We start from the raw sequence: 21,356 nt of genomic DNA, 5'->3' as shown, positions 1-21,356 counted from the left end.
ACTGCATTTCTGCTCCCTTTCTGGTTTATCTCTTCCCTTACTTATAACTACAGGCCTGTGCTTTTTCCAGACACAGGATAGAATTTCACAGCCCTTCTGTTCTTAGGCCACGACTGGGGCTATGGTGCCCTTGTTATCTGGTCTGTATAAGTCTGAGCTTTTGAGATCTTTTTGAAGTAAGTGGCTGAAAGTGATAAAACTTGTCCCAGTCATGATCGTTCTTTAGTAATAGGAACAAAGCATAAATGAGAAAAGGACTTTGAAACAAAAATCTATGCCATGCTAGTGATGTTCTGTGCAGGCCCTATTTTGTTCAAGACATCCTCAGCTGAGTTTTTTCCAGTCTGATTTCCCTGCAAGGTGTCTCTTTATTCTCAGAAAATCTTTATCCTGAAGGTTTGGTGCATCTTATTGAGCTCCTAGCCAGAGGGATTGATTGGCAATAGAGGCAGACTCTCCATTCAGAGTTCTGGCATTACTTCTAAACAGCAAAAAGAGGTGGCTACTATGAATCGTTTGTCTGCTTCTATGCATGTATGTTAGGCAAATCCTTTATTCAGTTACAGCAGTACATATTCATACAGAAAGGATTCCAAGAGAGCAGCATCCTAACTTTGCACAATGTAACAAATGCAAATACATTTTACAGATAATAGAAGATTACCTCAGTATGTAGGACCTAACATGCTTGTTAAAACATCTAAGCCATCAGAAGAGTAAAGAATTAAGCACTGTAGAACCAAATATAAACCTTTCTACCTCCTGCCAACAATTAGAATGACTGAATTATGAACTCTTTGTTCTATTGGAAGAATGAATATTATCTTCTGGAAATAATGGTAGGAGTTGTAATTGTGCAATCTTCCCTTCTACAGTCCAATGTAATTAGAAAATAGAAAAGTAATTTATTGGTTTTTAACCCTAGACTTATCAATAATAAAAAATAAGAGAAATTAAAACATTTGAAAAGCACTGTTTTTACTCTGCTTAAAATAAAATCAATTGTGGCTGAAACATGGTATGTGAAATCTGAATTTCCAGTAGCTGTTAAAAAAAAAGAAAAAAAATCCAGTATTTGTTGTCTTTCAAACTAGCATGCAATTCTCAAATCCATTTAAAAACACATGCAAGTTAAATGCAAAAGAACTGCTGCTAAAATAGCTTGGGTGTGTGTGTTAATTATATGTCCTGTAATATTAGCAAATACTACTAATTTTCATAATGAAATAAGACAGATTACTAATAACCAGAGAGAGTATTGGTTGAGTACTTCCATCAGGTAAAAAGTATTAAAGGTAATGAGTTGGAAAAGACGTAGGTTTCGATATCTTAAACACTAGAATAAAGCTTTCTATATGTAGGTATGTTACTGCTTTCCAAATTCAGGTGTGTTTGACATTTGGACTATTGTAAAGGATTTTAAGGTATTAAGTATTAAGGGTTTAATCCGAAGGTTTGTGCTGCAATCTCATTTCACTTTGTGCACAGTGAATTATGGGATCAAGGTGGCTGTAGATATTTGAATCCTTAGTAGTAGATGCAGTTTGGTTAAATGGAGAGATGGTGAATGATCAGAAAAGCATTAAGGCAAAGGTATTTTAGGAAAATTATAAATAACTAGTAAGAAATATTAATGGGAAATGAGCTAAATATGGGAAAGTGGGAAAAGATGTGGAATTTTTCTTACCTTTTTGAAAAGTATCTTATCTTTTGCAGAATTAATGATCATGAAAACTGCGCATCATTGCTCATCGGAGCCATAGATGCCAGCATTGTTAATTGCAAAGATGACAAAGGAAGGTAATAGTTTCTTAAACAAATTGCATTTCATCTTCCTGACTCCATCAAGTATTCTTAACTTTTTCTTAATCTCTGGAATTAATCCTTATCTGATATGAACACCTCATACTAGCTCTTCAGCAGCTTAAACTGCAAGGAAGTTAAATGGTGGGTCACTTCTAGGAAGAATACTATGAAATACTCAATTTCGTTGTAAAAAAAAATAGCATTTTGTTTTTTTAAAAACCTCTATGGCTATAGGCTATTCCCCGGAACCTGTTTTCTTCCTCTTTAATATTTAAATACATTTATCTTTGCTAAGCATAATGATACTATGTACACATAAAAATGCATTTCACTGAAAGCATTAGCATTATGCCAGCGTAGGGCAAATAATTAAAAATATCTGTGCAGCAAAATAAAGCGACTGACTGATATAGTAAGAGATTCATATTTCTTCAGTCAAATCCTTAATTTATTTGTCACACTGATAATTTCCTCACTGTATATATGTATTTAATATTATTGAAGTTCTAAAAATGGAATACTCATCATTTCCTCTTAATTAGAGTGAACTCAAGACCATTGGCAGTACATATTAAATACTTTGCCCTTAGCAATAAGCAGAAGATAAAGTAACACCGTCGGCTGGGTTGGATACCAAGTGTCCTCAATCTCTGTTGTCTGAACTTCAGTGACAAAATGCCATAGGGAGACAGGGAATAAATTCTAGAGTTTTACAGCCTTCTAGAAAGGGGTAACGGTCAAAGTGGGCAGAAGTGCTCCTGTGCGCTCAGTAAGGTGGTGATGTTGCTGTCCCCGGCAGGACTCCGCTCCACGCAGCAGCCTTTGCTGACCACGTGGAGTGCCTGCAGCTTCTCCTCGGCCACAGCGCGCAGGTGAACGCCGCCGACCATTCAGGGAAAACGCCTCTCATGATGGCAGCTCACAACGGGCACGTAGGTGCTGTAGGTACGGACACCTTTGCCTCACTTGTCACGAACGATGAATGCTACTGCGATTACCGGTCCCAAGCTGTTAGTCACTGAAACTAAGGTAGAGAAATAAATTATGTTTATGTCTATAAGAAGCTACCTTCGCATCGTTAAAAAGTTTCTTCCTCTCAGTCATGGCTTCTCAGCAATCTTTGTGAACATTTACACTAAAAATCTTAAGTCAATTTGCTTTAGGAGTGCACTGTAAAGAGCATGCAGGGAGTAGTAACTCTTTTCTCTCTTTACTTTCTTCATTTTACAAGGCAGTAAAACTACATGTTAGGAAACTTTTTTTTTTCCTTCTCTCCTTAGAAGGGGTAGGAATAGGACTTAGAAGAAGTCCTATTCTTGAAATGGCAATATAGGACTTGTAACTGGCAGCTACAAGTGGCTGCTTTTTCCAGGCTAGTCTACAGACTATAGAGGTACAGGCTAGGGTTATATTGGCTTATCAGTACTCTCTTTTCTCTATCTTTGACAGCACAGGCTGCACCCTAAATTCACATTCCCAAATTCATTATGTCCATTACTCTCTTAATGCATGATCCACTCTTCCTCCCAGGATAAGGTGATTCAGGCAGAATCTGTTGTTCTACAGATGAGAAGCTCATAGATAAGTGAAGATGACAATATGTTTGGCAATTTTGAGTAAAATGAATGCGATATTAGCTCTGCCTTTGATTGCTGATTAACTGCACATGGGTTGTCTGTTCTCATTCATTATTTTTGCTTCATAAAGTTTACATCACATAGAGGTTTAATTGAGTAGTGTGTATAAACAAATATATTGAAATAGGAATAAAGTTTTTCCTCTGTTTAACATGTTTGTACATGTTAATCTGCCCGTGGGGTTTGTTCACTGATTTTTTTGTTTGTTTGTTTCTATACTTTAGACTTTTTGGTGAACATTGCCAAGGCTGACCTGACATTAAAGGATAAGGACTTGAATACATCTCTGCACTTGGCTAGCAGTAAAGTAAGTTGAGGACCTGTGTATGCTTCATATACTCCTCACAATCTGTCTCTGAGTATGCTCCTAAAAAATTTTCAATAATGAGTACATGTTGGTCAGACTTATGGCAGGGGAGAGAACACTCTGTACTGAGCTTTTTCTCAAGTTTGTCTGCAAAGTTTAGTAAATTGAGAAATATACTGCCTCTTATGACTTATGAAATATAACACTAGGAGAAATGATGGAAAATCCTTTCATATTTTACCGAATTGGCTCACTGTAAATTTGTTAACGTAAGTTTAGGATGGAAGGGGGGGGAGGGAAGTATTCTTTATTCTTATTCTCTAGTTCCTGTGGAAGCAACCCCACGTTTGCCCTTAAGCTCCCTTAGTAGTATAAACAGTGGCATTAATTAGATTTGGTGGTGGCATATTTTCCCACCCTTTCTTCCTGTTAACTTCTTCCCTTACTGTTAAATCCAATTGCTGCTACTGTTTTTTACATTAAAAAGTTCATGGGATTCCCTTTCCTGGGACTTTTCTTTTGCTGCTATTCACAGATTGGATTCCCACTATGACTGCATTATCCAAATTCTTGGATACATGAGTCTAACTCAGTTCTCAAGGTCCTTCAGGCAGCTCTTCAGCTTCAGGCCTGCCAGCTTGGCTATCTGCACCTTGCTGTGCTAAAACAGCATCAGAAGTGAGGCCCCAATCTGTATTATTTCCAGAGCTGTATTGTTCCAGAGCTTTCACACTGAAGGGCTTTTGTATTAGTTTAATAATACAGAAAAGCACTTAAGTAGTACAGTATTAGTTTTGGGGATTAAACCATCTCTTTCTGTGTTATTAACTAGTTCTAGTAAATAATCAATTGAATGCTCTCTCACAAGAAACACCAGTCTTCTCTGAAAGCTGAGAGGATGAATTTGTATATGAGTGGAGGGTTGAAAGATTTGTAAATGTGCTAAAGTATCCTAGTAAAGGCAGTTTGTAAATGGTACTTTAAGGCTTTTACAATTCACCTAGTGTATGTTTATAAACTGAGAGGCATGCTTATAAACTAAGAAGCATGTTTTGCATTTAAATGGACTTACTACATTTCACTTTTACATTTCTTTTGCCTCAGTTTTAGATTCCTTAGCAAATTAATACATTTTTTTTTAATGTAGGGTCATGAAAAATGTGCCTTGTTAATACTTGACAAGATACAAGAACAGAGCCTTATTAACGCAAAAAATAATGCATTGCAGACGTAAGTGAAGCTTGTTCCTCTAAAGTTCTGTTGATTTACCAGAAGATTCTGAATTTAGAATTTCAAATTCATGTCTCAGACTTTTTCATAGAACAAAAAATCTGGATTTCAGAATTTTTCAAGTGTTTGCCCTTGGGGAAAAAAAAAATATGTTTGTATGCCTTTTGTATTATATATTTTGTATGCCTTTTTGCTTTATTATGACTCCTTGGATGCCAAACCTATGCATCATCTGGTAGAAAAATAATATGAGGTTGTTTATTTGAGTCTGGTAGAAAAATAATGCGAGGTCATTTATTTGAAGACTATATCAAAATACACATTCATGTGATTTAATGGACAGGCACATATATTTTATAACTGTAATGATCAAAAGAAGAAAAATACTCTCTTTCTGATGCTGGATATGCTTTAAGCATTGCTTCCCTGTTTTTTAAAAGGTCTATTTTAAACTGAACTTGAATTGAGCTGTTGCAGATCTCTCCATATTTTGATCCGTATTTGTAGACCTCTCCATATTGCTGCACGAAATGGCTTAAAGATGGTGGTTGAAGAGTTGCTAGCCAAAGGGGCATGTGTCCTAGCAGTAGATGAAAATGGTAAGTAAAATGCCCTTTGACAGTCTTCAGTAGTACCTAACAGGTAATTTTACAACTGATAGAACCAGTAGACCTAAAAGCTGCTTAGACAACATTGACACTTATGTGCTTTCAAGAACAGACAATAAGCTGTGTGAGTACTTAAAAAAAAAAAAAAAAAAATAATACAACAAAACAAAACCCAACACACTTTTTTTTTTTTTTAATGTTATATTGAAATGTGTTGTAAACATCGCAGTGGTCCCTTTTACTGTTCATTTTGCATGTACTATCAACAGCTAGTTTTTCTTAATGCTTGAGTGCAGTGGTAACTTGAATTTCCTAAACATGCAAGTGGCACCGGATAGTTCTGACGCCTTGCAGAAGAATTAAGGATTATGCATTCAATCAGCGCATGTTTAATGGGTAGGAAGAAAACCATCAACATATGTTTGATTGTATCACAGTTCATTCTGAGATCAAAACTTGTGTTTTCCAGTTGTCTGACCTAATCCAAGATGCGAGTAAAAACTACTGCCTCATAAAATACATGATTAGTTAATTAATCTGATAAGTTTGTTTCAGATCTCAGTGAAGTCCTTCCCCAAACATATTATATAAAGCCCCTAAAGGGGATCCACACTGTCCTTCTGTATTTAATGTTTTCAAAAATGTCTTCCTGAAATAAGCTAATCTCTCTTACATTAATGCCTTGAAGTCAGTATTTTAACAATTCAGTACCTCCATCTTCCCATACCTGTACAGTAACAATAATACTTATCTATTATTGCAAGACATTTGAGATCTATGGGTGAAAAGAACTAAATGGTGAGTATTTACTATTAACCAAATGCAACTAGGCATACTTGCATGATTGAGCTCCACTGAAAGCATCTGGCCCCAGCCTTGCTGGAGTTAGGGGACAGCAAAAGTGAACCAGACTAGCTTCTAGCCAAAGTTTTACCTTTAAAACTGTACATTCAGATCTAGCTAATTTGCATAAATGTAGTGAGTGACAATTACATTTCAACTTGATACACATCCTATTTTTTTCTTTTTTTGAACTATATAAGCAGTTTAAAAGATAGAGAAATTTGAGTACAATCTTAGCTAAAGAATATTCACATTTGTAGCTCCATGGGAGAAAGGAGTCTGTCCAGGGTATACAGTCATTGCAATTAGTGCTTAAATGGTTTGCTACAAAACTGTGTTCAAGTCTGTCTGCTAAAGTCACCTACACTGCAGGTGTTTTCAATTTACCTAAGGCGGTAGGATATCAGTAGCAGTCATTGCCTCAGATTGCTGCTGCTGCAGCATTTGAGATTTAGTGATCTGTGAAAGAATTTGTTTGCTTTTCATGTAAAGAAGGATTTGTTGGACTGTCCTGGAATACTACGTAGCAGCCCACAAAACGGATGAGTAGCAAGTATAGTCAACACACTAGTTTCAAAGATTTGTCACTTCAAACAGGAACCAAGTTAAGCCGCCATAAAGACAAACTGTGATAGCTTCACAGGTCTTTGTTTTACTGATATCTTTATTATATTCACTTTAAATATAAAATATATGCTGTCCTTCCTGAATACAGTCATTATTCTTTAACATAACATAAATTTTGGATAATTAACTGTCCATATAATCATACCTGCTATACATGTATCACATGCTCTGGTCTAATTCTTTCCTCTTATAATTTAATTCCTAAATAAATTGCTTTCTGAGTTGAGCAGATACTGAATGGATCAGTCTTTCAAATTGTTTGTTAATTATTTCAAAATGTTTTTAAACTAATACCTTTTACATTCTAATGAAAGTCATTGTTCTCAGAATGAGACTTGTCCAGAAGTACAGAAACTGAAGCCAGTTTCTGTCTCTATTGCTGTATACTTTATGTTCTGTATTTATCATATGGTTTGTGCTGTAGTCCTGTGTTTAGCAAGTGCTTTTATTCATATTGTGAAGTCTGTTTGCTGCCTGTTTTTTTTTTAATAGTGCTTGGTGTGGTCACAGTGATTTAAATACTCTATGAAGTGTGTATTTTCCCAGCATGTCTAATTTTTAATAAGTAACACACCTCTGCTGCCTGGCATGATTGTAACTGAACATACATCTCCTGCTTATGAATTCATCTAGAGATGTATATGAGGAATGCTCAGTGCTATTCTCAATACTCTTAGTACTAACCATTGCCTTGTCTGCATTTGTGCCCAGGTCATACGCCAGCCCTGGCTTGCGCTCCTAACAAAGACGTGGCTGACTGCCTGGCACTCATTTTGGCTACCATGATGCCTTTTTCTCCTTCCAGTTCAATGACGACTTTCAACTTCGTTTGTTTTAAAAAAGACAATTTGGGCAGGACGCATCTCTGCGATGGCTCCAGTATGGGTAGCATTAACTCTTATAGTAAGCCCTTGAGTAATAACATAGGAACAGAGGATGGGTACAATGAAAATGATTCTGATTCTGAAACTTTTTGACCTTTTGTCATTCAAAATTTTTTATTATTTAATTTTACCTTTTTTGTCTCTTTAAAAGGCTTAAATCCCACTGCTATATTCATTATTATTCTTTCCAAATATGTATTGGAAGATTTGCAGTATTGGTAAGAATCAAGCCTTTAAATAACAAACGTAGAGGGATTTACAGGAATACATTCCTATTTAATGTTCTGCAGCTTTTCAGCTTCCTCATGTTTTTTTTAGGCCCTAAGTGCCCCTGTGGAAAGTCTCTACCTCTTATTTTAAGTAGAAAAGGAGAGAATGCCTTTTTCTTTGTGACCGCACAAGTAAACAGGGAATTGTTTGTAAAAAGTAGTTATGTTTAGCTGTACTTTTAGTACACAAATGTATTTCCAATGTAGTTTTTCATAGATTTCAACCATCAACCCTTTGCTCTGTTTGTGTTTCCTAGTTCCAGGGGCTCTGTTAATTAGATAAATTTGTTACATAAACCAAAGGTAAAGTTGTAAATCTTAAAACATCCTGTATTACTTTTCTACAGGAAATGAAACATTTTACATTCTGCATGTATTAAGCACTTAAACGTACAGAAGGCACTTTTTACAGTTCTTAGTTGCAGCACACAGTTAGAAAATTGTACTTGTAAATTCTGAAGGCCAAATGCTACTTGACTCACCATATTTTCCTACAGACATTAGTGGAATCATTTGTGTAAAATGAAAATGACTTGGCCTTTTTTTTTTTTTTTTTTTTTTTTTTTTCCAATTCAGCACAAATGTGTATGGTTTATTTGCACTACAGAATTAGGGTCATTAGAAGTTTGTCACCTGAGCCATTAACCATGAATCTAGTATCAGAAAAATCGGGTGTAGACAGAGGTATATCTAAAAGTTTATGATGAGTTGCCAACTTAAAGGGATTTTTAATTTTTCTACACTTAAAGAACTTTTATTGTAAACAGTATTGAATTTTAAAATACTTTTGTCCGAGTTTGGATTAACAGAACAGAGCAAAGGTAAAGCCGTGAAAGTGTAACACCAAAAGTTGAAATACCAAACAGTAGAAAATATAAAATATATACCATGCAAGTGATTGGTGATACAGGCTAAAAAGCCTATTATCACCACCTTTTTAGAGCAATGTCAACATTGTGAATATGTCTACTCCTTCTGCCAAAGTTTCTAGATCAAATGGACCCCGATCCTCATCTGCAACAGATGTACAAAAGGAAGAATGAGACTTTAAAAACAAAACCAAACTAAACCAACCAAACAAAAACTATCATGAACTAACCAGCTGTACCAAGAGGACCAAAATGCTTCAGTAACTAAAGACTTTGCTACTTTTCACTTTCTCTTCAAATGTGAGTGACAGAATGAAGTAGTTTTTCTAAACCGTAAAAATATAAACTTTTGAGATAATTAATAGTCTTGAGTGTATTTTACATTTTATGACACAGGTTTCAAGTTGACAGCTTGACATTTGTAACTGATGATGTGTTGACCACACTTTTTTTTCCAGACTAGAGAAAATGTTCATATACTTTTAATGTAAATGTGCTTATATTTATTTGAAATGAAAAAAATGCCCAGGAAAAATAACTATGGTTTCTTCTTCTTGTTAGTATTTATGCATCCTATTTGGCCTAATGCAAAATGAAGTGTAAATCTAGGCATGGCTGATGGCCTGAGTGGAAAAGGAAGGGCTGATATACTTCAGAAGTTTGCCAGTCTTGTTGCATATAATGCAGAGATGAAGTCCACAGGCTATATTGGTAAAAAGCAGAGGGCAAAACAGCTTTCATCGTTTAAGAGCATAAGAAAGAGATCCAAAACCTTGCTAGACAAGAGAAGGAAACCGTACAACTACTTTAAAGAGAGGAAAGGTAGTGTAGCATGGAGTAAAGGTGCAAAAATTCCAGCAATTCACATGCAGGCTGTCTGCAGGCCTAAATCTGTGCTAGGAGGATGAGAAACAATCCTTAGTATGTATTTTCACCACGGTTACTGAAAAGTAAGGATTTTTATTTTAGTTTCAGTTTTTGGTTATGTTCCACTAAATTGCAATTGTACTTTACAATTGTACTAATAGGCAGATTCCAGTTCTTTAATTAGAAAAATCTTTATATATAAAGTTTATTTTGCCTTGCTAAAATTAAGTATTGTTTCCTTGAACATTAAAAAATTTATCAAGTTTAAATCAAAAACATCACAAGGGATATAGTGTTTCTTAAGGTGAACGTTTCTTTTCTTTCAACCCTGTATTTTCTGTTGTGGAATGACAGTGCATCTAAACCCTGGTTTTCTTCTCAGAAATTAGTACAGAATAACATTTCTATGATTGACTTTGAGAAAAGTATTTTGCTTTTAAAAATTGCAGAATAGCAATAAGCATCTTTCTTAAAGCACTGAAAATAAGAGATCAGTTTTTGAAGAGTGGTGTTTTCAGTGGTGTCTGTTTAGAAGTGAATGGAAATCCCAAATTTTGCATTTGTTGTTTCTATGTAGAATGATGGCATGTAAAACAAAATATATGGGAAATGGCTGTCAACTGTCTAGCTACAGAATCAGTGTTTTAATCTTATTTTAAGCACAGATGCAGGTGGTCTGCTTTGCAGAATTAAAGTCTCACACTTCTATACAGAAAGCTATGCTATCCTACATAAAATTGCTTCATTAAAAAAAAGTCGTATTTACAAAGAGGAAGTATTGTTTCAAGGAGCCGTTTAAAAAAAAAACTCAGTATTTTTACTTGCTACCATATAGAGATACTGAAAATATTTCTGTATATTTACCATACCAAGTAACTCTCACAACTGCTGCCTCTTAATGATGTGTATAACATTATAGAAGCACAAGTAATTACTGAATTTCTATGATCCTTTTAGGAACCAAATCTAAACTTTTACTATTGATGAGACTTTTCTATAAACTATCACTGATTTAAGTATGCAATATTTCAGAAATCATAGAAGAATATATTTTGTTTTGTTAATACCTTAAAGGCATTGGGAAAGTCATGCTTTGAGTATGGTGCACTTAGGAGGAAAACTGTTTTGAGTAGGACACATGGAAGTATTCAACATGGGCCTATCCCAGAGCTCACATGAGCTACCAGAATCCCTTTACTGTATGGTAGTACATTAATCTGTAATATAATTTATCACTTGTAGAAATAAATTTGTAATTTAGGACAGTTATTTAAGCATCGGAATAATTTTACTCTTGTAAGTACTCACTTTGTCTTTCTGTGGACTTTTTACAAGAGTAGAGTTAATCAAAACTAATTGTTGCACTTAACCCTGGATCCTGCAATTTACAGTATGTGGACTATTCTGTATCTGCTCCAAATAAAGGGTATTTTGGGATGGGCAGCAGTCTGCCCACCCCAATTCCATTAGCAGTATCGTTTAATCTTGAATTGTAACCACAGTTGCAGATAGAATCCATAGCAGGATTGGGTCCCAGATCTCTCATAAATACTGAGTTACAACCTCTGGACTGCCTGAAATTGCTGTGAAATAGCTCAGGGGATTTCTGTTCATCGCTACTAAAAGGGCACCATAATGTGTTTGGTACTTTTATGCAGTAAACAACTGCCAGATTATTAAATTAGAACAAACACATAAAATGAATTGTCTATCCGTTGTACTGTTGAGAAACTTGGTTATGTATCTTGAGGATGATTTTAAAAATGTTGTGATTTTTATTCTTAGTCATGTAAGAAATATTAGAGTGCCTTTTTATATTTGTGTATTCTGAAACTGTTTTGTGAAACTTGTCTTTTTTCATTTGAGTGTTACAAAAGCAATATATTACCAGTAAATTTTCATTTCAAACCTTCTTTGAATGTATAAAGTGTTTCTTCTTTTCATATGTTTTACCTGCATTGAAATGAAAATTAATATGCTAAATTTCTATAGGAATAATGTATAATTTTGCAGTGCTGAAAATGCTTTCTTATTATACAAAAAGTAAACTTTAGATCAGTGTTATAGGGAAGGGCGTTTTAAACTAGTGACAATCTCAGTGTGTGTATAAAATGTAATTTTATGCGTTTCTTATGCAGTGATCTACATATTAAAGCCAATATCTTATGTTTTGTAGGTTTTGTCTTATATTTTATGCTTTAGCATGTGCAATATATCTTTACAAACCATGGTGATACGAATCTGGTGCCAGTGTTATATTTTGCATAAGGTATTTGTAATAAACAATATAAAATATTGTTTGACAGTTTTGGTGGGGTTTTGTTGGTATTGTTTGCTTTTGTAAACTGAAGTTTAAGGACTTCAGTAAATGTTATGTACAAAAAGAGGAAAAAGACTTATTTCAGTGAATAATAATGACTTGGAATCCAACCTGAATCTTCTCAAGCACAGTTTATTAACTTTTTTCAACTACTGAATGCTGTATTAATGTAATGAAGAACCCTAACTGTAAACTACTATTGAAATGCATTCAGATGGTTATTTTTACAAATAAAAATGGTACAAATGTTGTTGGAAAACTGAGTAATTTTATTTTAGAAGAGGAGGAGAATGCTCAAGTGTTTAGTGTGACAAAAAAAATGTAAATGCAGTTTTTAGGTATTTTTACTTTGTATTTTATCTTATTAAACTACTTTTTGCCTTAGTAAGTGGATGCCAGTTTTTCAGCTACATGGACGGGAAGCTGAAGCAATAAGGTAGAACACTATTGCTTTCTTTTTTTTTTTCCCCCAATATATTAAATACTTTACTGTTAATTCGCTCTGTGTAGTAGCCCCTCCAGTCCCGAAGTTGGGTGCCCTATGCATCGAGGTGGGAGGCCGTCCCATGCAGCTCGAAATCCAGTAAGTCGCTACAGTCCCTAATTAGGAAAAAAAAAAAAAAAAAAAAAGTCGTTAAGTGCTTAGTGTTTAAGGCATAATGGACATTTTGATTATAAATTCTAACAGCTGCTAGTAACCGTGTACCGTCCCGGCTGCCCGCTTACCAGCGCGGCCGAGGCGCCCCCTCCCGCCCGCGCCGCCGCCGCGGGGCGGCTCCCTGCCCTCCCCGTAATGGCGGCCGGCCTTAGCTCGGCCTTCCGCCCAGCCCGCGACCTCCCCAACATGGCGCCCGCGCCCGTGGGCGGCCAGGTTGTGGCGCCAGTCGAGCCGAGCCGAGCCGGCCCCCTCCCCCCCGGCGGCGGCGGCGCCCCGCCCCGCCCCGCCCCGCCCCGCCGTGCCTGTGCGCGCCCGGAGCTCCCGCGGGCGGAGCGGGGCTGCGCACCTGGGCGCGATGGGGCGGGCGTGCCGGCGGCTGCCCACCGCGGCGGCGCTCTGCTACGGGGCGCTGGCAGCGCTGGTGCTGTTAGGGGTGCGCGACGTGCTGCTCGTCTACGAGGAGAACCGCTGCAGCATGACCTACATGTACGAGTACCCCGAGTACCTGGTGAGTGCGGCGGCGGGGCAGCGCCCTGCCCGCCCGCCCGGCGAGGGGCGCCTGGGGCGGGGCCGCGCGCCGCGGCGTAACAGGTGCGAGCGCGGCGGCGCCGGGGCCGTTGGAGCCGTTGGGCGGGGTGCGGCGCGGCGGCCCCGCGCGCCGGGCGTTGGGACGCGGCCGTCCGCCCGGAGCGCGGGGCCGCCCGGCTCGAGCGCGGCCCTCCTCCGCCCCCCTGCGCCTCGGGCGGCTTCTTTTCGGCGGTGGGGAAGCTGTAACGTAGCCTGACGGTAAGCGCGAGCAGAAGAAAACGCACGAAGTTTGCGTTATCCTCAGACTTGCAGCTGCCCAGTGTTTTACTTGTAGCTGTGGTAGAACCAGACAAAAGCTCATCCGAGCTTTTGCGAAGAGAAGAAGGTTGGGCCGGATCCTCTGACGACACTCACAGTACCATTAGTGCCCAGCAGGTTAAATCTTCTGGCTTGCTTCTCAGTACTTCTGTGACTTTATAAAATGTGAAGCAACTAATGTGAATGACTGAGATGCAAGGGGCAAGGATGAGTGTAGGGACAGGGCAGACAGCGGTAGCTCAGTGCAGGAGATGCAAACAAATACCTGGTTGGATCTTCTCTCACAGTTCGTAGTCCCTAAATAATCTTTTTTTTGCCGTGTGAAAGACGGTGGTATTTGGGGTGGGGAAGGGGGGGGGAATGATGAGTTTTTGTGGGATCTGGCTCGATCTCCTCTCAGAATTTCTAGTCTGCAAATAATCATTTCTGTTACGTGCAGAATAAAAATAATAATAATAGAAAACACTTCTTTTTGGATAGGAAGAATGATCAGTTTGTGTGGATTTGTTAAGGCATTAAACTTTTCAACTACCTTTTAGTTGTGGAAAGGAGGGGTTGTTTGCTTCGGTGTTAATGAAAGCCTTTGCAGTGCTGGCACTGGTACAGAAGTGCCAGGCAGGCTCTTTGCAGGAAAGCTGCCTGTCCTGCCTTGAGGACTGCCCTTCGCGTTACAAAACACAGTTCTTTGGGCAGCGAAGCATAAGTTTCATTTCCTGGGATTCAGTCTTTCATGTCTGATAGCATGGTTCAGCTCATAGTAGAGCTAAATACTACGTAATGATATCAATTTTAACTTTTTTCTACCCAACCACGTTTTTGGGTGAAAGAGTTGTGGAATTGTATTTGACTTTAACCAGCCTTGTCCAGATCATCTAAATTTGGTAAGAGATTCAGCAGTTAATAGTGAGAGCTTGTTCACATAAGCCTGATTTCTTTAGGAAGTAGGATTAATATTGAAGCCAAAATCTCAGTGCAGAAAAAAGTTACTGTAACTCATTACAACAAATTAAATAACCAATGTCTTGGGAATTCAGATTTAAAAAAAAAAAAAAAAAAAAACAAAACACATATTCTATGATGACATTCTTAAGAGTTCTGCATTGACATTTTGTTTTAATATCTGATTACTATAATTTGGAGGGGGGGAAAAGCAATGTTTTAAGAGTATAGTTCTCGTAGATTTTGTAGTTTTCGGCTTTTGACATTTAAATGAAAAAGATTGACTTGATAATTTTGTGTTCAGTAGAAGTTTATGAAAAGACAGTAAACCAGAAAGGCATTCAAGAAGAACGCTTTGTTGAATGGGATTATTTGATTCTTTGGAAAGTCATAAAAGCATATCTTGATGATTCTGTTAGTTTACTAAGGAAAACTGATTAACTGAAGGGAGTTTTTTGACAGAATTTTGAAAGCCTCTAAAAAAGAAATAGTTGGGAAAAAAAGGGACAGCTATGTCAGTGACATTGAGAAGGCAAGAGGATGGAGGGAAAAAAAAACGGGGGAAAGAAAACTTAAAAGAATGATCCGAAGATGTAAGCCTTGGATAAAACTATTTTTTCCGGTGTGAAAGCATTCAACTGTATATATTAAAAATCATAAAAGAACAGGTTACAAATAACGAGTTACAATTTGAGCAGCATGAGAAAAAGGTCTTTAGCTGAGGAGGGAGAGACAGAGAAAAATAGGGGAAGGGTACCGGGGAAGAGTTAAACCAAAATCACCCACTTTGTAGTTATAAGTTGGAGAAACAACTGTAATATCATCTGAACTGTTTCTATTTAGAGCAGGCGCTTTAGAGAAGATCTGATGCAAAATGGAGTTTAGTTTTGACTTTGTTGTTCTGTAAAATAGAAAACAAAAAACTTAAAATGTGTGTTTTTTATTTTAAGGAGCCACTTTTGTTCATCTCTTAATTGTCATGAAAAACATAGGTAATCTTTAGCTAGTACATTGGTGCTCACTGAAATATTACAAATCTGTACCTTAAAAACTTAGAATTATAAACCAACCAACTTCTTTAGAGGGTTTAATTAGATATTTTTTCAGTTATTTCTTATTTGATCTAAAACAGTGTTGTAGGATTCTAAGAGTCCTGATATGCTAGTTTAAGCTTTAATCATCATCTAACTTTGGATTCAAATAGGTTTTGTTCTTTTCTTTTGGGGGAATTTATTCATAATTCTATGAAAAAATTATGTGGTTATTAGGTAAGATTAAATTATTAATTATTAGGTTAGTTTTTCTTTTAATCAAAGAAAAGTGACAAGACATAAAAAGAAATATGACCAAACCAAAGAAACATGACCAGGCAAATGCCTTTTTAAATTGGATCTTGAGTAGTTAGCCCAAAATAGGCCAAACATCTGACTGTGAATGCATGCGCATGCGTGCACATGCACGCACACACACACACTCTCCAATTGGTTTATTTTTGCTGGCTATAGATATTTAGGTGGCTACCACTATTGTGTAAATTGCCGTTACAGATTATAATTCATATTACAGATTATAATTATAATTTCTATAAAAATCATTTAATAATATTCATACTCAATATGTAATTTAAGAGAATTTGCACTGTATATATAATTTACCCTAATGTGCTAATTGTAACTCCACAGTATCAGCTGACAGTCATTTAAATAATTACGTTCTAGAGATTTAGCTTCCACATCAAATAAAATATCGTATCATTTTTATAAGTTATATGGTATTTGAAAGGATTCTAGAATCATTCAGTTATATTAGGAATAATTAGGGTCACTCAAATGTCCCAGTTTCTGCTCTGAAATTCTCATGTCCTGAGAGAAATCTTCAGTTCTTGGCACACTACTTTTTTTCCTATATTATCATGCTACGTCTACTTTAAGAATGTGCAACTTTGAGATACATAATTGCAATTCATTTCCCGTTTGCTTCACTTGTTAAAGTTAGTAGAATAGCTGTTCTAAGTAAGTAGCTGCAGCCACGCATACATAGTAATGCTTACTTACAAAATATTTAATACTTCATTTTGTAATCTTTTTTTAAAGCAAAATCCATTGCAGTCTCTCATTCTGTGTATCTAAATTTCAAAAAGTATATGAAACATAACCCAAACGATTTAAATGACCAGATGGCAACAATGTAAGCATTGCATTTGGTCTCTTAAAGCTTGTATCAGCACTCAGAAACAAATATTACTTAGTTTTCCAGGCACTTATCCCTCAAAGGAACAGTTACTTGTACTTGCTCAGAAAATCTAATTCCCAAATTAACTGAAGTTACAATTAAATTTCAGAAAATATTGTGGAGAGTAGAATATTAGCTAAATAAGCCCCAACTCTTCAGTACTAAAACAGGCTGCACTCTGTTTTTTGTAATGCTATATATATAGTATTCATGTCCTTAGTATTCATGTCCTCTCTGAGAACTGTATGCTGTATTTCCATCCTTAATAGTTTTTAAGGAAAAGGTTGATATTCAAAATTGCATCTACTACCTTTTAATTCAGCTTTCTAGCTAGATAAATCTTCCTGTCTTCCTTGTAGTTGCCCATTTGCATTTTAAGTCTGAAACATGTTTTTAGAGGATAGAGGATATTATTTTGATTCTGTGCTGCACTTTTGAATTTTACAACAGAAAATAAAATTACCGAAGAAAACAGCCAGACGTTACCCAGCATATGAACTCTATCTCTATGGAGAAGGAAATTACGCTGAAGCAAACAAAAATCTGATTTTGAAAGGAATTCCAGTTCTCTTTCTTCCTGGAAATGCTGGAAGTTACAAGCAAGGTAAATATTTAGCTAGGTTATGGTTATGTTACAAACAGCTCTCATATTTATGTGTTAATTGATGTCTAGAAGCTTTCTGTTTGAAATAACATCAACAGGAGTCACAGTGGTTGGTCATATTATGGGAAGAAAACCTTATTGGTCTATGGTCAGTGTCAAGGAGTTACAAGACCTTATTTTTGTTTGAAATTAGTTGAGCAGCTGGCGTATAATATTTTTTCTAGAGTGAGACTTTGTAACTTGGAAAGCTGAAAACCCTTTGATTTTTTTTCTCCCTACTTGGCAGATTAGAATGAATTGTGGAATATGTATAAAGTTTATAGAATTAATTCTAAGATTCCATAGTTTCAACTTATCAGATCAACTTCAGTCAAGATGTGTTTTTAGTTTAAAACAAGTAAAATTATGTTGAATAATATTTGTCTATCTTTCTAGCGAATATATATGAGGGTCTTTACATGCTAAAGGGTAGTCCTCTTACACGTAAGTTACTTAACTGTATCTTCACATTTATTTCACAGGACTCTAATAGTGTTTATCTTATACTGCAGGAGGGCAGGTAAACAGCTTTCTTTGAGGCTAAGGCTGGATCTGTCCATAAGCCTCATCTATGCTGGCAAATATAGAGCTGTTAAGTAACTAGAGTCTTCTAGTAGAAAGGCAACGTAAAGAGTTTCTGGACGGATATAGGCACACAAATGGTAAAATTAGGCACACGAAAGGTAAAATTTTCTCACTTACTGTTAAATTGGTACTTCCTTTATTTCTTCAATTAGTAGACATCACTAGTGAGTTAAGCCTGTTTCAGTGTTGTGAATGAGTTCAGGAAACATTTCTGCTTCCTTTATGAACCACTCCATAATTCCTACTTACCACTGACCTGGCCGTTGTTTATTCTGTACTATGGCAGTACTGCACTCTTGCTGTACTTTTGATTGCAAGCATCCAGTTGGTTTGGATTTGAACAACATTCAGAGCAATTATGCCAGGTAAAACAAGAACTGAATATGATTAGAAGAAGCTGAACAAGCTACCCTCTGTGATATGAAACTGTACATACCATAGAAATAAGCATTATCCTCTGTCTTCCCTTGTAGCTTCAATATTTCCTGCTTCTTAATGTAGTGACAGTTTTTCCTTAGCATCATCTTCCTCCTTTTCACATAGCCTACTCTTGCTCTGTTATTCCCTGTAACACTTCTAGCCTCCAAAAGAAATGAATAGTTATAAAACATTTTATTTTTTACTGTAAATATAAAACTTAGCAGTTCGAAGAACATGAAGTATTTATTTATGAAGTATTTATTTATTAACTGTTTAGTGGAGCATTCAGTGTTCCTTCTAGGCTAAGCTTAATAAGACCATTACTTTTCTCTAAAATGTGCTTTGAAACAGAATTAGCAATGCTTTTATGATAATAGCAAAATGTATTTGTGTATATGGGGAGATGCCCCCGATCCAAAACCTGACTTGTTAGTTTGACAGATTTTTTTTGTCTCATTTACATGCAACTTGATGAGTAAGTGATATGATTTTAGTGAACATGTACAGGCTCACTTTCTCTGAGAGCATCTATGTTTAGTTTTCAGCTTATAACATAGTAAAATATCATACCAACCTGTACATTTAGAAAACCTATACAGACTTGCAGGGGCAGTAGTATCCAAGTAAGATTACAAGCAATCATGGGAGATGCTATATGGATATTCGCAGTTATGCTTGAATTACTCTGTGAATTAGTACCATCTCTAAAAACATGGTAGTTATCAGTATGCAGGAAATAGAACAGTACTTTTGGTGTATGTTAGGAATCAAAGGAACTATGTAGCGAAAAGCTTAAATTAGGTGAGTGGAAGCACTAAGTGCTGTGGATATAATGTACTACTTGAGGTTAGTATATTTAAATATTTAATATTTTGAGAAATTCATTTAGGAAGACCATAGCAATAGGTCATATATTCATTTTTCAAAATTTTTGTTAAAAAAATTTGTTCTACCTTAATCAGAAGCTCAGGATGGTTTTGTTTTATTATAGACTTTAGCATTAAAATTTGTATTTAATGCAGAATGTGTTGTGTGCTATTACATTTTAAGGCTGATACCTAGATGAACAGAGGAACTGTTGCTATTTTTATTTTCTTACTTAAAAAAAAAAAACATGTTCGTGTTGACCAAGCAATGAAGAAGCAAGCAGTGCTGCTGCCTTTGCTGGGCTTGTTACTCTCATGTATTACAGACACTTTTTGATTGTGTTAATTCATCATCTTTTACGGGCACAAAAATAAACCTTTTAAAATTTAGACTTTGAGTAAGAGGTGATAGTCTGGTTTGATTTGGGGGGATGATCCCAACATTGGGAGAACTGAGATCCTAAGTTCTAATTATGAATCTGTCACAGGCTTGCCTCATGATCTTTTTTTTTTTTTGTACCACAGCTTCAAAGGTATAAAGTTGTGGTAAGACAATTGATCTTTTAAATCTATTTAGAAGGCATTCTTACTGATTGTTAATTTTAGGGGTAAAACTGGCAAAACGATTGACTACAGATTAAATAAATAATTCCCATCATGCCAATAGTATCTGTTTGTGGTTTGAACATATAAAAGTAACTTATAAATATTATTCATCCATTTCAAGCACTTGAATGTTCATTTGATATGTTAATTCCTATAGTTTTTCCCAGAATAAATATTCTGCAGACTCTAGCGCTCTGGAACACTCGAAGAATCTAGCTTCTCAATGCCAGATTTGGGCAGACCTTTCTGGCAATTGTTAATTTATTTTGCAGAAATATAGGCTTGCTTTTGGGACTTTCTCTTTTGTTTTCTTTTTTCTGTATCATGCTCTTTATTTGCAACCACTGCTGTTCCCACCCTACCATGTCTCCATGGAAACTCCGTGACAATTCTGCACTGAAATGTCTATACTAAATAGGTTTGGACAGAGAAGACAGGTCAGGAACAAGACCTTGTAAATGGAATATTTTTCTCCTTCAAGATTTTAGGTGGAAAGTGGTTTTTGTTCTCTTCTTCATTCTACTGTAAATTTTGTTATAATATGTTTTTCTTTTCATCAGAAAGTCTTATGTGAAATAATTTTCACATTTCTCATTTCACTTTAGTTTTATCACTGGCTAGCTGATACTTTTGTTTCAATTATTTATTTATATCTTCAAAACTCTTTTTGTAAAACAAGTTCAATTGAATTTTAGAAAAGAAAGGTAAATAGATTATTTTTAGATGTTCTTTTCTTCCTTTTTTTTACATGTGACTTGAGAGTGAACAAGGGATTTGAGGTGACGTGTTTTAGTAGGGTATATATTTCATAAAATCATAGAATGGTGAGGTTGGAAGGGACTTCTGGAGATCGTCTAGTCCAACCGTCAAACGAGTAGCCCGTACAGAGATTGAACTCACAACCTTGACATTAGCGGCACCACGCTCTTACCAACTGAGCTAAACCATTTGCCTCATCATTATATGTTTGTCTACTAATGAAGGCGTCAGAGCAGTCTAATCACTCCTTAATTATGTGATTTCTTTTCCTAGTACGTTCTCTTGGCTCTATTGCACTTAGAAAAGCAGAAGATGTTGACTTCAAGTACCATTTTAATTTCTTCAGTGTCAACTTTAATGAAGAATTAGTTGCGTTGTATGGTGGTAGTCTGCAAAGACAGACAAAATTTGTGCATGAGTGCATAAAAGTAATTCTTAAATTGTACAGGGTAAGTAGTGAGATATACTGAACAGTGTGTTTTGCATTTTGGGGAGTTCTGGACAGCCATTTCTGCTGGAAAACTGAAATAATGAT

At 36.2% G+C, this 21,356-nt stretch overlaps 2 protein-coding genes and 1 long non-coding RNA gene across 9 annotated transcripts in view; 2 read left to right on the top strand and 1 right to left on the bottom strand.

Annotated features, from left to right (window-relative positions):
* The window catches only part of ANKRD44 (ankyrin repeat domain 44), a 137,866-nt gene extending 120,419 nt beyond the window's left edge, over positions 1–17,447 (top strand). For 3 of the 6 annotated variants that reach the window (XM_062578843.1, XM_062578844.1, XM_062578845.1), the window contains 6 exons: positions 1,717–1,800; positions 2,606–2,751; positions 3,668–3,750; positions 4,898–4,980; positions 5,488–5,579; positions 9,196–10,156. In XM_062578843.1, coding sequence (XP_062434827.1) covers positions 1,717–1,800; positions 2,606–2,751; positions 3,668–3,750; positions 4,898–4,980; positions 5,488–5,579; positions 9,196–9,254 — 547 coding nt within the window. In that variant the 3' untranslated portion in view covers positions 9,255–10,156. Of the gene's footprint in view, positions 1–1,716; positions 1,801–2,605; positions 2,836–3,667; positions 3,751–4,897; positions 4,981–5,487; positions 5,580–7,769; positions 8,101–9,195; positions 10,157–17,392 lie in introns of those variants that run through there. The other 3 variants (XR_009958789.1, XM_062578847.1, XM_062578846.1) reach the window with 3 other exon arrangements.
* LOC134142092 (uncharacterized) lies at positions 513–13,472 on the bottom strand. The gene is made up of 3 exons (XR_009958790.1): positions 13,272–13,472; positions 12,758–12,867; positions 513–2,830 (listed from the first exon to the last, which is right to left on the bottom strand). It is a non-coding gene; the product is annotated as an uncharacterized LOC134142092 (long non-coding RNA).
* The window catches only part of PGAP1 (post-GPI attachment to proteins inositol deacylase 1), a 36,705-nt gene continuing 28,627 nt past the window's right edge, over positions 13,279–21,356 (top strand). For both annotated transcript variants that reach the window (XM_062578849.1, XM_062578850.1), the window contains exons 1-3: positions 13,279–13,433; positions 17,393–17,546; positions 21,095–21,270. In XM_062578849.1, the coding sequence (XP_062434833.1) occupies positions 13,281–13,433; positions 17,393–17,546; positions 21,095–21,270 (483 nt within the window). In that variant the 5' untranslated portion in view covers positions 13,279–13,280. The remainder of the gene's footprint in view (positions 13,434–17,392; positions 17,547–21,094; positions 21,271–21,356) is intronic.

This window comes from Rhea pennata, chromosome 6, assembly GCF_028389875.1.
Source record: "Rhea pennata isolate bPtePen1 chromosome 6, bPtePen1.pri, whole genome shotgun sequence".
Lineage (NCBI taxonomy): Eukaryota > Metazoa > Chordata > Aves > Rheiformes > Rheidae > Rhea > Rhea pennata.
The sequence above is the reverse complement of the archived record's forward strand: the minus strand, read 5'-3'. Positions and strand labels throughout refer to the sequence as shown.